General features: G+C 36.6%; 1 protein-coding gene across 4 annotated transcripts in view; it reads right to left on the bottom strand.

The window, feature by feature from the left end:
* The window catches only part of FMR1 (fragile X messenger ribonucleoprotein 1), a 52,249-nt gene that overhangs the window by 6,171 nt on the left and 30,764 nt on the right, over positions 1-15,314 (bottom strand). For 3 of the 4 annotated variants that reach the window (XM_075941071.1, XM_075941073.1, XM_025178829.2), the window contains exons 10-14: positions 12,842-12,951; positions 11,129-11,191; positions 6,874-6,960; positions 2,324-2,519; positions 840-1,019 (exon numbers count right to left, since the gene is read on the bottom strand). In XM_075941071.1, coding sequence (XP_075797186.1) covers positions 840-1,019; positions 2,324-2,519; positions 6,874-6,960; positions 11,129-11,191; positions 12,842-12,951 — 636 coding nt within the window. The remainder of the gene's footprint in view (positions 1-839; positions 1,020-2,323; positions 2,520-6,873; positions 6,961-11,128; positions 11,192-12,841; positions 12,952-15,314) is intronic. The other variant, XM_075941072.1, reaches the window with a different exon arrangement.

Genomic DNA, 15,314 nt, shown 5'->3' with positions numbered 1-15,314 from the left:
GTTTGTTCCCTGGGGCAGGAGGTTGGAGTAAAGGAGGGGTTGGGGTGCCAGGTACAGGCTTTGGCCAGGAGACGCTTACTATAGGCAGCTCCTTGGCTTCTGTGGCCCCACAGGCTGCTTAAATCAGCTGGCTGCAAGGGCCAGCGTGTGCCCGCATAATGCATGCCCCTTGGAAGGGAGGAGTTGTTAATTCCCTTTATCCCCACTACCCCAGAACCATCCTCGTTGCCTCCCATTGGCTGGGAACTGGCCAATGGTAGCTGCAAGGGTAGGACTTGCTGGCATGCACTCTACGCAGTCACACTGACCCACCCAGGAGGCACATGCTGCGCAGACACACACATGCTGGCCCTAGCAGACGTCTGCTTTTAGCAGGGTGCGCGGCTCCTTGTCTGAGGCTACCACTGGACCATGGCGGGCTGGATCTAACTGTTTGGCAGGCCAGATCCAGTCCACCCCTGGTATATGGAGATCTCAGACAATTTCTGTAAGTTTACTGTATGTATTAGTGTTATATGCCCATAAGTGGACCAAACTGATTGACTCCCAAAAGGCTATGAGCCAAATTACACTGAAATTAGTAGAAATATTTTAACTTCTATAAATTTAAGTATTGCTATCAGCGGATCTCAATCAGGGGTTCTCTCTTTTTTGTTTTTAAATAAAGCTATTTAATTTTATTAAAATTGACACTATTTGGCATCCAGAACGTGTCATAATTCACACTTCAGGAATCCTACACAAGAGAATGCTGAAATGAAGAAATCAAAGGAGCAAAACTCTTTATTCAAAAATCCTACACCAAATTCCCTTTCTTCCAAATCTAAATCTCAATTTACCTTTGAAACCTCCACGACCCCGCCCTCCTTGGCCTCGTGCACCACCTCCACGTCTTCGTCCATCTCCTCTGCGAAGGTAATTGTCTCGTTCCTCTTCTGCTGGGGCTAACGACCAATCACTAAGCTCATCTCTGTGATCAGATTCTGTTTCAGAAGCATTTGATGCTTCAGAGTTAGTCCCTACCAAGAGTTAAAAGATGACATTGTCTATTTTTATGAATGTAATATTTTAGGAAAATCAACTGACTTATAAAACAAACACTGCAACAAGTTTCCTTTAATGAACAAATTTAAGTTTCTTGCTTTACAATCAGTAAAACTTGGTTGACAGAATAAAAGCTTTTACAAAGTTTATGTACCAATTCACTTAGGTAACATTAATGTCAGCCTCCAGTTCCCAAGGCGAAGTCATGTTGTATATTTACCCATCAGGCAGGGCTAATTTAATATGATTATGTTTAATAGTAAACTTATGAATTCAGAATTAAAAGATCACACTCTGAACAGTCTAAGCCAAGTCTGAGTATAGCAAATTGATGCAGCCAATTGAAAGATTAGGAATAGGAAAAAACATATACAACCAAATGAGCATGATGATGAATTATATAGTTTTGTTAATTACTAAAAGTTTACATTTTAGTTCAAAATGTTTGTTTTCATTACTTTGGTCCATTTAATTATTTCTTTTCCATTACTACCCTTTGATGTGTTAAGACATAACATATATACAAGTTTGGTAATTGCTGAACAATAATTACATATTTTTTACACCTAGGATATTAGGCAATCTTCATATACTAGTACTCTTGATGAATAAATACTAGTGAACAGGGCTCACCGAACTGCGGCGAGCCCCGCTCACCAGCCGGACTATCCAGCGATCTGCGCATGTGCAGATCGCCTGAACCCAGCTCTTCTGGGTTGAAATCTACTCGCCCCAGGCAAGTAGATTGCATTATTTGTTGAACCCTGCTAATGAATATATAACTAATCCTCTGAAACATCCAGTGCTCAAGCACTATATTTTACTAGAGTCCAAATTTCAGAAAATTACAAAAACAAAGTGGCTCTCTAGGGCTACGTCTAGATTACGAGTCTCTTTCGAAAGAGGCTTTTTCGAAAGAATCTTTTGAAAAAGCCTCTTTTGAAAGAGAGCATCTCGACTACAAGCAGATTTTTTAAAAAGCGAGCTGCTTTTTCGAAAGAGAAGTCTAGATGCTCTTTCAAAAAAGCAGTTTGCATTCAATAGCGCCTTACTTTTGAAAAAAGGCGTTATTCCTCATAAAATGAGGTTTACCGTGATCAAAAAAAACTCCTGCATTCTTTTGATTTACTTGCAAAAGAACGCAGCTGCAGTCTAAAAGCAGGTGAAGGTTTTTTTTGTTTTTTTTTTAAGGCTACTTTTTTCTAAAAAAAAACCCCGTCATCTAGACACACCCTAGAAGACCAGCCTTAAAGCTGTAGACAGACTGGTATTTACCTACCTGAAGCATAGCCTGGACCGCGTCTGCTGTGCCCTCTGTTTCTGTAGGGTCGACTACCTCTCCCAAGTCCTGGACCATCATCAGTCATATATCCTTTTTCCTTGTCAGGACGATTTGGGGGTGGTCTAGAAGTAGCTCCAATTTGTCGGAGCTGTTCATCAATTTGCAATCTTTCCAAACGTAGTTGGTCCACCTCCTATATAAAACAATTTATAACATAGAATTCCTATTCAATTACTATTCAAGTATATAAATGCTTTCTAATGTTTGAAAGTGAACCACAGAGAAACGTGCCATTGAACAGGTGAACACATTTTTATTATAAATTCACTACTGAGAAAAAGCATTAAGAGATCAATAATCTTCAAATCCTTATACTAGAAATATGCTACTTTTGTAAAATAAGTTGTTAGAAAAGTCTTGCAAGGCTGATGCTTTTTTTTCCTCCCTTGATCCTTAACTATTTCACATTTAATTTTGAAGAGACAAAGCAGAGGTGAGGCATGTGCTTCGTCTAGTTCAGTCGTTCTAATGTTTTTTATACCCGACCCCAGAAATAGGGGGAGAGCAATACAGTCACAAGCGGAACCTCAGAGACCACTACTTAGATGTTTAAAAGTGAGAGGATGCATGCTGTTCATCCTCCCCTTGCAAAAGGTCAACAGAGAAAGTATATAGGGAAAAGTCATCATGGTTGAGTATTATCACCCAAAGCATCTAAGAAAGATGATAATCTGCTTAACTTGTTCCTTCCCACTTAAGGACGTTAAGTAAAAAAGTTACGATCTTTGGACACATTAACAATTAAGTCAGATAGCATCTATTAACATTTGCTCCCACATTCTCCTTCTGTGAAGCAACTAACTGAAAGCTGCAGTCCTGGTGCACCTCTCCTCTTGTCACTGCCAGCCCTGAATGTTCCTCATGTTCTGAGTAGGTATGGGCACATCTACACAGCAAAGCTAAATTAGAAATAAGCTATGCAACTTGAACTACTCTAACAGCGTAGCTTAAATAGAAATAGCTTAATTCAACTGTTGGTCCTGTCCACACAGCAGTTATTTTGAAATAGAGCACCCTTCCTCCAACTTCCCTTACTCCTCATACAACGAGGGTTACAGGAGTCAGAGTAAGAAACCCATCATTTTGAATTTATTTATAAATAACAGGCTTGCTGTGTAGATGCTCGTTACGTTACTTTGGAATAGCTGACGGTATTCCGAAATAACACTGCTGCGTAGGCTACTCCTGGAGTCAGCTAGAAGTTTTGTCTCAAGACAGAGACAAGTGGAAGAGACTTGTAGATGACCTATGCTCCACTTGGAGTACAAGGGTTTAAGAAGAAAAGAGAAGCAGACACAGCCTATTGTGAGCAGAATCTCTCCTGCTTCCAATTCCTTTGGTTCTTAAGAGAGTATGCCTTGTGCTGAGGTGTTTCTTTTCATGTTCCACAGGAAACTGTGAGGAACACAAAAGAGTGCTCCAGTTGTGAGGAGCACAAAAGAGCGCTAAAGTATCCAGTGATGATACTTGCATTGGTTAAATAAATTCCATCCTCAACTATTAGCTCAGTTATTTTATCAAACAACATTTGATTAATTAGCACTGCTTTCTAAAAACACTTGTAATTTTGTCAAGTGTATGGAGAAGACATTGTTTCCCAATCTTCACTATTAAAGTCGATTTGTTCCAAATATTTTATCCAATGTCCAACCTCAAGAAGGACAAGTGTCCCCTACCTGGGTTGGGAACACCTTAGTAACGCCAGGACTCACTGGAGAACTCACTCTGCAGCCACCGTTGTTAGACAAGCCAATATCACCACTGTGTTGCTTTGAGGTTGGATTTTGCAGTAGGATTTTGAGGAGGTAAATGTATCACTGACAGCATAACTAGTGGATGGCCAGAGAAATGGCTAAATCAAAGAGCCTGTGACATCCTTCATCTCTGTGAAACACGACAAAGAAAGGAGATGGAAGTGGAGAAATAGAAGCAACATCATGTTGATAAAAGGAGAAGCGATAAGAACCTTTGGAACTGCTTATCAGTATGAAATGGTCTTCAAAAATAAACTCCTGCAAACTCAAGTCATCATGCATCAGTGCAATATACCACCTTCCTCTGCAAGCTGGTAAGAAAAAGCCTAAAGGAAGACTTCAAGAAGTACCAAAATGAAAGATTCTTAAAGATAGCTGAAGAGCGCAGAAGCCTCAAAAAAAACCATCCAAACAAAAAACCAAAGAGGAACTGATGTTGTATAGATCAACAACAGCAGCACTAAAAATAAAAGAAAAAAAAGTAGTAATTGACACGGATGCAAGTGGTCTGCAAAGATTCCTACATTGAACTTTTCACATCTCAAATATATGCCCCACTACCAACTGACCAATGAGCACTTACTCCTGGTCCTTGTCTGCAAATGTCAACATGCAGTTTTCTGCAAATGTCAACATGCAGTTTACCAAATGAAAGAAGGAAAAGCCTCAGGAAATGGACAACTAAAATAAGAGCTGGAGGCTATGATCTCTAGGAAACCCCTACTTAGAGGTTTAGCTGTCACTTGGAAATGCAGAAGACACCTTCTAGCTGGAAAGAGTTTAATATCATTCTGTTGTTCAAGTAAGGTGATCATAAAGATCTGAAGAACTATCATCTATTATGCCTGCTCTCATGTCTACAAGCTGTTTACCAAAATAATAGCAAACTGATTCTTGTAGAGGCTGAATGACCAGCAGCTGAGAGAGAGAGCAGGCAGGCTTTTGAAGGAATTTTAGCATAGTGGACTATATGTTCACTATATACTAGTCATTGGAATGCTTAAGGGAATAAAAATTCCCTTTATGCAATGTCTTAATTGACTATAGAAAAGTATAGAGATCAACACAATGCTTCTGCAGAACAGAGCACTGACATGAACTACATCAAAATACTACAGAAAGAAAACTGACTACACTACAGATAAAACTCTGTTCACCACTTCTCTTCACATCCCAGTGAAAAGGTGCAGGGCAAGGAGACCAGTTTTACTGAAACTTTTCACCGCTTACCTTGAAAACATAATGAGGCAGATGAACTAAAAGGGGGAAATCAGCAACCACAGAGAGCAATTAAACCACTCAGACTCACTGACTACATTGCACTGATTACTGAAAACATCAAACTACAGAAAATGGTATAAGAACGCAACACAAAAAGCAGCCAAGTCGGACTGAAAAAGAACCGTTTCAAAACAAAATTTATGTAGTAAGATGTCTTGCCAAAAGTACAAATAATAGTCAAGAATAGAAGAAATTAAGAAATATGGGCCATGATCCAGGAACATGAACTCCAGCGAAGAAAGAAAGCTAACTATTGCACACACAATTCTATCAAGGGTATCTTCCAAGAAGGGGGGACAGGAGAAATCAAACATGGGACAACTTCCTCAATTCAACAGTACTGCTAACAATGTTCTACAGCAGTGAATCATGGACTCTGACAAAGACAGAGGAGTAAGAACGGTCACAGGAAGAGCAATGGATAGAATGTTTCTGGGGATTTCAATCAGTGACGGAGTCACCAATGAAGAGATCAGGCAGCTGGGTGGAATGCAGGATGTTGTTGAAAGCAAGAATAATAAAATGTAATGGGTTAGGCATATAGCTAGGCTCACTGACCATCAATGGACTGCAGTTGTCATGGAGTAGTACCCACGGGGAACAACAGTGACAATTCAGCTGACCTCTAAAGAGATGAGAAGATTTTATACTGAAAAGGCATGGTTGCTCATGGAGAAGGAAGACCAGGGTGAAAAGAATGGAAGGTGTGCTGTAGTCAGCACAATCTAGAAGGGCTGAGAGATCAATTTTACCCAGGTGATTTTACCCAGAAATTATAGCCATCTCATTCTTTTCATCCCCTCTAATTTGTCTCCCTACTTTCTTCTTCCTCAAATAATCCTGGTTAAACTTACCAAATAGCAGGTACTGTAGCAAAACAGTTGTATATTAGAGAGAACATAAGAATGGCCATACTGGGTCAGACAAATGGTTCATCTAACCCAGTATTCTGTCAGCAGACAGTGGCCAAAAACCAGATACCCTAGAGGGAGGAACACAACAGGTAATCCTCACATGATCCCTCCCCCGTCACCCATTTCCAGACAAACAGAAGCTTGGGAGGTAATGTGTCTTTTTTTCCCTGTGTCAGGTGCAATATCGTTATAAAAATTAAGGAGCAATTTGTATGGTTAAATAGCCTCTTAGGCAACTAGACAACTGATTTGTTCACCCAAATATATGATTAAGATACAGTAAGCTCCCTCAAAGCTTATTTTCTTGATTTGCATGAAACAGATGGCTAGTTGAAAAAACAACCAAATACTCAAAAACCCCATGATGTATATTTTTTAAATCATTTTTACTAGGGTTTTTAAATTATCTTTATTAGGAACACAGATATTTAAGACTTTTGTTACCGCACGTTCAAGCTTTTAAGACCTCTTTTAACTGTTAAATTTTCTTGTCAACTTTTATAAAAGCTTTGAAGTAGAGTAATATAATTGTCCTCACCTTTAAATAATTTAGGTGATAATCTAAAAGCACAGTTGCATTAGTGATGCTGTCCTTGGTTCCCACAAACACAAATGGTACCATTCCCTAAAAAGAAATTACATATTTTGTAAACCCATGCAACAATATTTAGACATCAAATATTAAAGAGATACTAATAAATATTAATGCATGACTGCAAAATATATGAAGAACATCCTTTATAATGGGGACACTCCCAGTCTCAATTTCATAAACAATTGACGTATCAACTAATAGTAACAGCAGTAAAAATAATTGCTTACTTGTACCTAAAGTAAACCTAGCTTAACAATAGTCCACTCATCTAAGGACGGTAATTTATCCTGGAAGGGAAAAATAAATTCTAACCTCATTTTATCCATTAACACTCATCACAATAAAAGTGGACAAGTAGGTTCTAGAGTTGGATAAGTAAATTCTAGACGGACTTTAAGGAATATGGATAATAAAGCCACATTTTTAGATCATACTTTCTGAACCATGTTACAAAATTATTAGCAATACTGTTCGTCCATCTTGCCTTCTCCCAAACTCAATGTAAACAATACTTTTCCATAAAGCACTAGCTTTTATGTGCCAGGTTCTGTTAATCTACAATCTCAGAAAAGAAACCATTTAAGCACTTTAAAACATAAGGCAAGTCAATCTGTGCATAAAACAGCACTTGCTTCTCCTAGATCCTGTAAAATAATTTGTAAAGGACAAACAAAAGTCTTCATTAAGGTGAAGTTACGACTGCAGGCATACCACCAGTGGGCCGAATTTTCATTATTTTTCAAAAACATTAATAGTTTTAACAACCATTTGTTAGAAGGCTAGGGATTCAGCACTAAGCTGAACACAATAATTCTAGCATTTGAAAATACTGACGTTTACAGGCAAGTCAACTAAAAGACCTTAGCTCTGTAGTTATAACAATGTAAGCTTCCCAACTTCCCTTCTATATCTTTTATAACTAATTTGCATGACATATTATTATTGTAACAAGGACTGTTTTTAAGGGCTTTAGGTACACATTCCTAGGTAAATCCAGAGATATGCTAAGATTCCTTAGCATTTCACAGAACAGATATTCATGGAGAGGTAGCATGCTATTTATGCAAACATAAGCATTTTTTCATGTGGAGTGTGTAAAACAAAAAAAACAGAAAGCTGGCGCAGCAAGTTTGATTAAGAGTAAATTATTTTGATTTTGGTGGTCACTTAAATTTCAGTTATGATTAAAGTAACTAGTGATTACGATTTTCTCATCACATTGCCAGGGAGCAGAGTTTTATTTAAATACACTACCTGTGAATTTTCCTTAGGTTTTTGTAAATTTAATTTTAAATATGGATTTCCCAAGTGTGCATATGTACACATTTTATGCAGGAGATGTGCCTATCATCTGATGTGAGAATCCCTTCTCTCACTCCCAGGCTCTCTGCAAAATGTAGGAAGGCAAACATTCTGGCGTTTTCTGCTTTCCAGCATTGTATCTGGAGGCACTGATGAAATAATTCATAGACTTCTGATAGGCCATAGCAAAGATAATAGAAATGGTAACATATAAAATAAAGTAACAAGTAATCTTTGGTGCTATGTACTATGACTTAGCTGAGATTTTTTTCTCCTACGGGCTAAAAGCCCTCAGTTAAAAAAAAAAAAAAAACAATTCTGTGTAATAGAGTAAATAATCTAAGGGATTGTCAGTCTGGAGCACATAACCCAATAACCATTCCTTGTCTGTGCCAGCTCTAATGGATCTGCTGTGCAAAAGCTGCCCAGTTAAATTCAAGATCTTATAAATACTTAAGGATAGACAACCTCCACAGGTTATGTTACTGTAACTCAGCTTCCTTCTGCTGCAGCCAAGAAAGGTGTCTAGTTGCACAGTTACAATTCTTATAGCAATATGTGTCTAACAGGTTACCTTTTTGAAGTAGTCATCTCTCCCAGAAATCCAAATAAAAACTTGAAGAGTTCCACCACAAACTTTAGCAGACTGAAGTCATAAACACATGTTTCAAGACCAATGACTTGTAATGCAAATACTAGGATGGGTATAATCAGTGCAGAATCCCAGCACATTTACAAGGAATTTCAAACTGTGACAACTACTCACTTGGGAAGATGAACCCTAAAAGATTACTCAGGACACAAAAGCAAGCTAGGAAGCTTGTTTACTATCTGCCTATGGCACTTTAAAAATGAGTACTTTCCAAATGATTTAAGGATGGTTTCAGTTCAAATGCTCCTGATTTGCAGACATGGTTTTCCAAGAGAGAAAACCAGAGAAGATGTGAAACAAATGTAGCTATTATAAAGCCTTAAGCCATGTCTTCATTAAAAGGAAGATAAACACTGCCAATCAATCTTCTGGAGTTCGATTTAACTTGATTCGACCTTTCCCTTTAGTGTAGACCCGGCCTCAAATCAAAACTAATGGCTGCAGGCTGATGTCACAGTCCCATCTCTGTTTCCTCTTTTTTTTCCTTGCTGTGTCTCTTTTTCTCTTCAACATCTGAGAAAGTGAGTTGTAGCTTATGAAAGCTTATGCTTTAACTCCTAATAAATTCTACAGTCTTTAAAGTGCCACCGGTCTCCTTGTTGTTTATGCTGCGTGTGCTATCCTTGACAGGTTGGAAGGAGAGGCAAGTTCATTGGTCATTGGTCTATTAGCTTGCTAACTAAAGGTGCGTCTACACAGCAGGGCGTAACTTGAAATAAGCTATTCAAATTGTGCTACGTCAATTGCATAGCTTATTTTGAAACTTGGAGAGTGTACACAGCATTTATTTCAAAATACAGCACTCTTCCTCTGACTTCCTTTACTCCTCGTACAATGAGGGTTACAGGAGTTGGAGTAAGAAGCCCTCCAGCTTGAGAGTATTTCAACATTATTTTGAAACAACTGCCTGCTGTGTATACGCAGAATAAGTTATTTCAAAATAATGCTAGTTATTTTGAAATAATGTTACTGTGTAGACATACCCTAACAGTTTTTAATTTACATAGCATCATATGGCTACATTTATTTAAATTCTAATAGCTAAGAACAGAACTAGTAAGTGTATTTTGTTATTCTCTTACACCTACGTTCTGATCTAGTAGCATCCTCAAAAATTTTCAAACCACAAAAACAGATGATTCAAATTGACTCTCAGTATCAGGAATATTTTGAAGTCTGGTGATATTTAACTCTCAAATCGAAAAAGGGTAATTAATTTATACTGAATTGCCATTCTGGTTGTCCTGTAATTGGTACTACTAAATAAAACCTATCAATTTACTTAAAACTTGCATTAAAAATGCCATTTGTGGCTTCTGTCAGTGCATCTCTCTGTGTGCACTGGCCTTTAACTTTTACTACAGAGAAAAACTGTAATTCTTTAAACCAGGGGAACCTAAGGCCTGGGGGCTGGATGCAGCCCCTGGCTTGTCTGAATCCAGCCCTTGAGGCTCAGGGCTCCCCTCCTCCAGCACTGTGGAGCCTGCACTGGCGCGCCAGTCCTTGCTGCACCACCATGGGGTTGGAGCACACAAAATCTACTAGGCTGGAGTGTCTTTCTCCTTCTCAGTCAGAGGCCATGTCAGTGAGGGTTCATTTATTTATTTGCCTCACTTGTGTGTGACCTCTGAGTGATTTTTCTGTGGGTCAGTGGCCCCCGACCCAAAGATTCCCCACCCATGCTTTTAACTTTTGTTTCAACTTATACATATAACATTGTCACAAAGGGAAATATTTACTCACTCAGGGTAACAGATCAATTTTAGTCTCTTAAACGGACACAGGATTTTATTTTAGTTAACTGAACATTGCTTCTGTATTCTAGACAGAAGGTCCATAGCCTATTTTTGACATCACTGAAGGATTCTGCATCAGGCAGACTTGAACCTACATTTTTTTTCTCTTAGTATTTTTAGGGAGGTCTACAAACTGTATGTAATCATATACCATGTATGTATTACAATGCTAAGACACTTATAACATCACTATTAAAACAAGATCTGTGGTACTTGTTTATATAATCATAGGAGTTATGAAATGTCAAATAATTTGTGAACATTTTGAAATCACTGTATAAGAATGAGAGCCCAAAACTACTTCTGAAGCTTTTAAAATTAACTGAAATGCTGCCCCCCCCCCCCCACCCCGCACCCTATGGGATCCAAAATCTAATCAAGTAGGTATATAAGCTACATTACAAACACAGTTTAAAAACAAGAATTTAGAACATGGAAGGATTCTTACCTGCCTAGATTTGACCTCAGGTATCTGTGTTTCCCCTGTTACAGCTGATGACACAACTAACACCTAAAGCAGTGTAAGGAATGCAAGTGTTAATAGTGTCATTATCTATAAACAGGAGATACACAGAACTCTGAACTCAGGACTTGGCAGGTAAAAGTCTTTCAATTCACCTTTAACATCTGTATTTTAGAACTGAACACCATATACAAATAAGATTTTTTTCAAGCTGAAAACAGCCTCTTATATAATAAATGTGGTCATAGCTTCTCTATTGCTTGAATTTTGCAGCTCCAATTGGACCCTACTTTTGTATTTTGTGCAACAGTTACACAATAATGCCATTAAAGCTGATGAAAAATTAGCTTAGAATAAAATACCGACCCCTTTGTTCATCCAAACGGCCCAAAACATCACACTGTAAGAAGATTTTGTTACCAGAAATAAAATGTGAAAGATATGAATTTAAATTTAGAAGCGGAACTTCTAATTCTAAATGCTGAGTGGTGCTGATACTGCATTTAAATACTCTCATTCTATTGAACAATTGTTCAAGTAATATTAAAGCAAGTTTGAAATTGGGCTACTGATTCTTGCCTAACACTCTTGTTGCGTTAGTGTCACAAAGGTCTCAATTTTCAGCAAGAACATTCAAATTAAAAAAAATACATTTCACATCTTATTCTGGGATATGTCTATACTACACAGCTTTGAGCAACAGGCCTGTCACTAAAAGTCAGCATGTATGAAGGCTGTTTGTCGGCACTTCTGCGGACAAAGTAAAAGCAACCTATGCTTTGTTCGCAGAAGAGCGCTCCTGCTGACAAAGCGGCATTCATATTTACACGTGAAAAGGCAAAATTTTGTCATTCCTGGGAGTGTGTGAAGGAGAGTGTAAAAGACAAGTTTTGTTGACCAAGTGTAAATGTAGACATAGCCTTAGTAGTAAAGGTTCATTTGTTGGCAAATTTTTAAATGCTAGGTAAATAAGGGCTTCAACTTAAAAGTTAACCATGTTTTAAAATTTGAAATTTGGGATGAAAACTTTGTATTTTAAAAATAACGGTATTTTTGTGTTATAAATTTCCTTTGCCAGCTACCCCTTTTCCCTAGAAATACAATTTTTAATGTATGCAGTTCAAGGCTTCATTGAGATCCTATCTAAGGTCAAAAATCTGTTTTAAATTTAAACAACTTTATACATTGTTCTTATAGCAGATCTGGCGTACACCACCTGTCAAGACATTTTTTAAAAGCACAGATTAAAAAAATACCCTGACTACTAGTAAGTGCATAATCTAATACCTGTAGTAACAGAGTTATAATAAAAGTGCAAACAGATTTAACTATAGCATAAAAAACCCCATAAAAATAAGACCCGAGGAGAAGTTCAAGATATCAAATTTAAACAAATTATTAGTGAGTGTGAAAATAAGTTTGCATGTATGTTTCTAGGATAGCACTATTCTGAGAAACCAATACTAATGCTTCTAACAAAAATAAAGTGATTCTAAAAAGGTGAATAGTGATGTGTCAAAAATCAGCACCAGTATGTGAAAAATTCTCTTTCAACTCCAGGGTGGAAAAAGTCAGCTCCATCAGGAAATAAACCAACATATGAATTGTACCCTCTTACCACTAAGAGGTTATTTTACTGTTAGATATACAACATCACCACCAATTAACAGACACAGAACACATTTACTATAAACATACCTCTTCTTGCGGAATATTTTTATCATTTTCAGCCTCAATTCTTACTCTCACAACACCCGATTTGTCCACTATCTCCTGAATCAGTTTTCCATTTTTTCCTATTACTTTTCCTACAGAAAAAATACACAGAACATTCCACCTTTAGGCTTTCTCCCCAAAATCTGAAAATATTACTGTACAGTAGTTTAGTAGACTAATTTAATACCAATAGAAAGGGTTTGCCAACATTCACCTAATGGTTTGCACTAAAATTTAGTCAATGAGCCATGAACTAAATTTTCTAAGTAACCTAAGGTATAAATTTTGGTAACCACTCCAAAGCAGCCATAACACCACAGAGGTAATTAAACAAGTTTTGAAATATGTAGATAGATTTGATGAACAAAACCAAGGAAAACTAGGAGAACAAAGGAAATTCAGTCACAAAAACCCTACATTTGTGTAATATGACTAAGTCTTAACACTAAAAATCTTAGTCTAAGTGAAAGTTCACACAGTTTTCATATTCTCATTTTTCCTGCTTTTGCGGACTTTCTTTAAAATTGCATAGAAATATATGCAGGGGCTGAATGAAAATTCTCTCCTTTTACAATATTACAAGTTTGCCAATGGCAAAAGTGGTTCAACAAGCAAACGGCATAACAAATTTGATTAGTTTGGTCCTCACAATTTTAGTTAGAATTATATTTTCTGGCACCAGAGATGAAGTTGACAAGGCAAGACTGCCCAAATCCTCAGAAGCACATTTTGTTTTGACATTCATGTTTGACAGGATATTTCTGTTACCTTAAAGTAATTTTTTAAAAAGACCAATAGAAAGAACTTTTCAGAATTATACTTACACAAATGTTTTATAACCAAAAATGTGTATCTCAAATAAATTAGAGGAACAGAAATTTACCTAAGGAAATGGGAAGTTTTAATCTGAAAATTCTTAAAGCTAACTGGAAACAAACACTTAGTGCTATTATAACTAAAATAAAAAAAATAAACTAGATATCCAAAAGCAGGCTAGTGATGTATGATGTTGATTTATAAAAGTAATTAACAAATTATCTACTGGAGAGACAGAATATTTAAAATTTTCATTAAAAAAGATTAATGCAAATGACAGTGTATATCAAACAAGATGAGAACTTTTAACATAGAACTTAACCTTATTTGTTGAATGAATTTAAAACATGGAGTTATAAAATAAAGGGCAAAAGATTTATTTAACAAATAATTATTTGTTCTCCTGGTCTGATTTAATCCAGCAAGAACAAATTGATTAAAACCCACTTTCAATCACACAAAACATGGTTCATCTCTCACAACATAATGGACATTTTGCTAATATTTTCTTAAATTCCCAGATACTAATTAGGGCCAAGTTCCTACATTACACCTAAATTATACAATTATTTTTACTTTAATTCAACCCAAATATTACCTCTTAGTAGTGATAATTTTAGGATGATTTTCACATTGTCCATTTTAATTTGAACATATTAAGAAAAAGCTTGCCACATATACAGCCAATTTGTTCTTCTTGACCACAATGACTAATTTAGGCCCTGTTACCAGCAAAGAGTCAAAAGCGTCTTGAATACTGGTAACTGCTAACATTTATAACAGATGAAATACAATATTAAAGTAAACATAATGGGTGCATATGAAGAGAGCTACACACACAAAAAAAATCTCATTAAACAATTACAAATTTCCAAAAACTATAAGAAATTAAGTAATCCAAAATACATTTGTTTATTTCAACCACTAATAAAATTATCTTCCCTCTTCTAAAAATTCAACAATATATATTTTATCAATCAATAGTCAATACAGGCTTGCATGCTCCAAATGGAATATATGCTACATAGTATTTAAGCAGGTGGTGTGTTTTCCTGGGAACTTAAAGCTTTTAATAACAGTTACTATAAAAACTCAGTTTAAAAAGAAAAATTAAAAAAAAAAAAAAACACAAAAAACACACTACAATTATATTTTGCTAATTAATTGAGTAGTGAGAGCAAATTAATGCCCCCCCCCTTTTTTAAACTTAGACTGAAAATTTTAGTTTTCTGCCAAGCTACAGGTAAGTGCACACTTTGAAAGTGGTAGTGTTCCTCCAAATATCACTTAATGTTCTTATTAATATATGTCCAAAATAACAAATGTATTTTCTTTCTATGGGATCTAGGTCAAGAAACAAAATGTGAAATGAAAAAGATTGCTCCAATATACAATGCAGTTTAATTTTAAATATTTTTAATTTTTAAATCCTGAACACATGGAGTAGTAATCAATTAAAATCCAAATTAAATTCAAGTCTACCACTTTTGTATTAGTTCGGAGTACAGCTCAGAGGAACATCGTCTCGGTACTTATCTAAAACTTCGAATAATTCAGACCATGCCACGTCAGCATTGCTTCCAAAATCTGCTGCAATGAGGGGTTGTGCCTTTTACAAAGACAGGTGATATGTATGTGC

This window comes from Pelodiscus sinensis, chromosome 13 (assembly GCF_049634645.1).
Source record: "Pelodiscus sinensis isolate JC-2024 chromosome 13, ASM4963464v1, whole genome shotgun sequence".
NCBI lineage: Eukaryota > Metazoa > Chordata > Testudines > Trionychidae > Pelodiscus > Pelodiscus sinensis.
The sequence above is the reverse complement of the archived record's forward strand: the minus strand, read 5'-3'. Positions and strand labels throughout refer to the sequence as shown.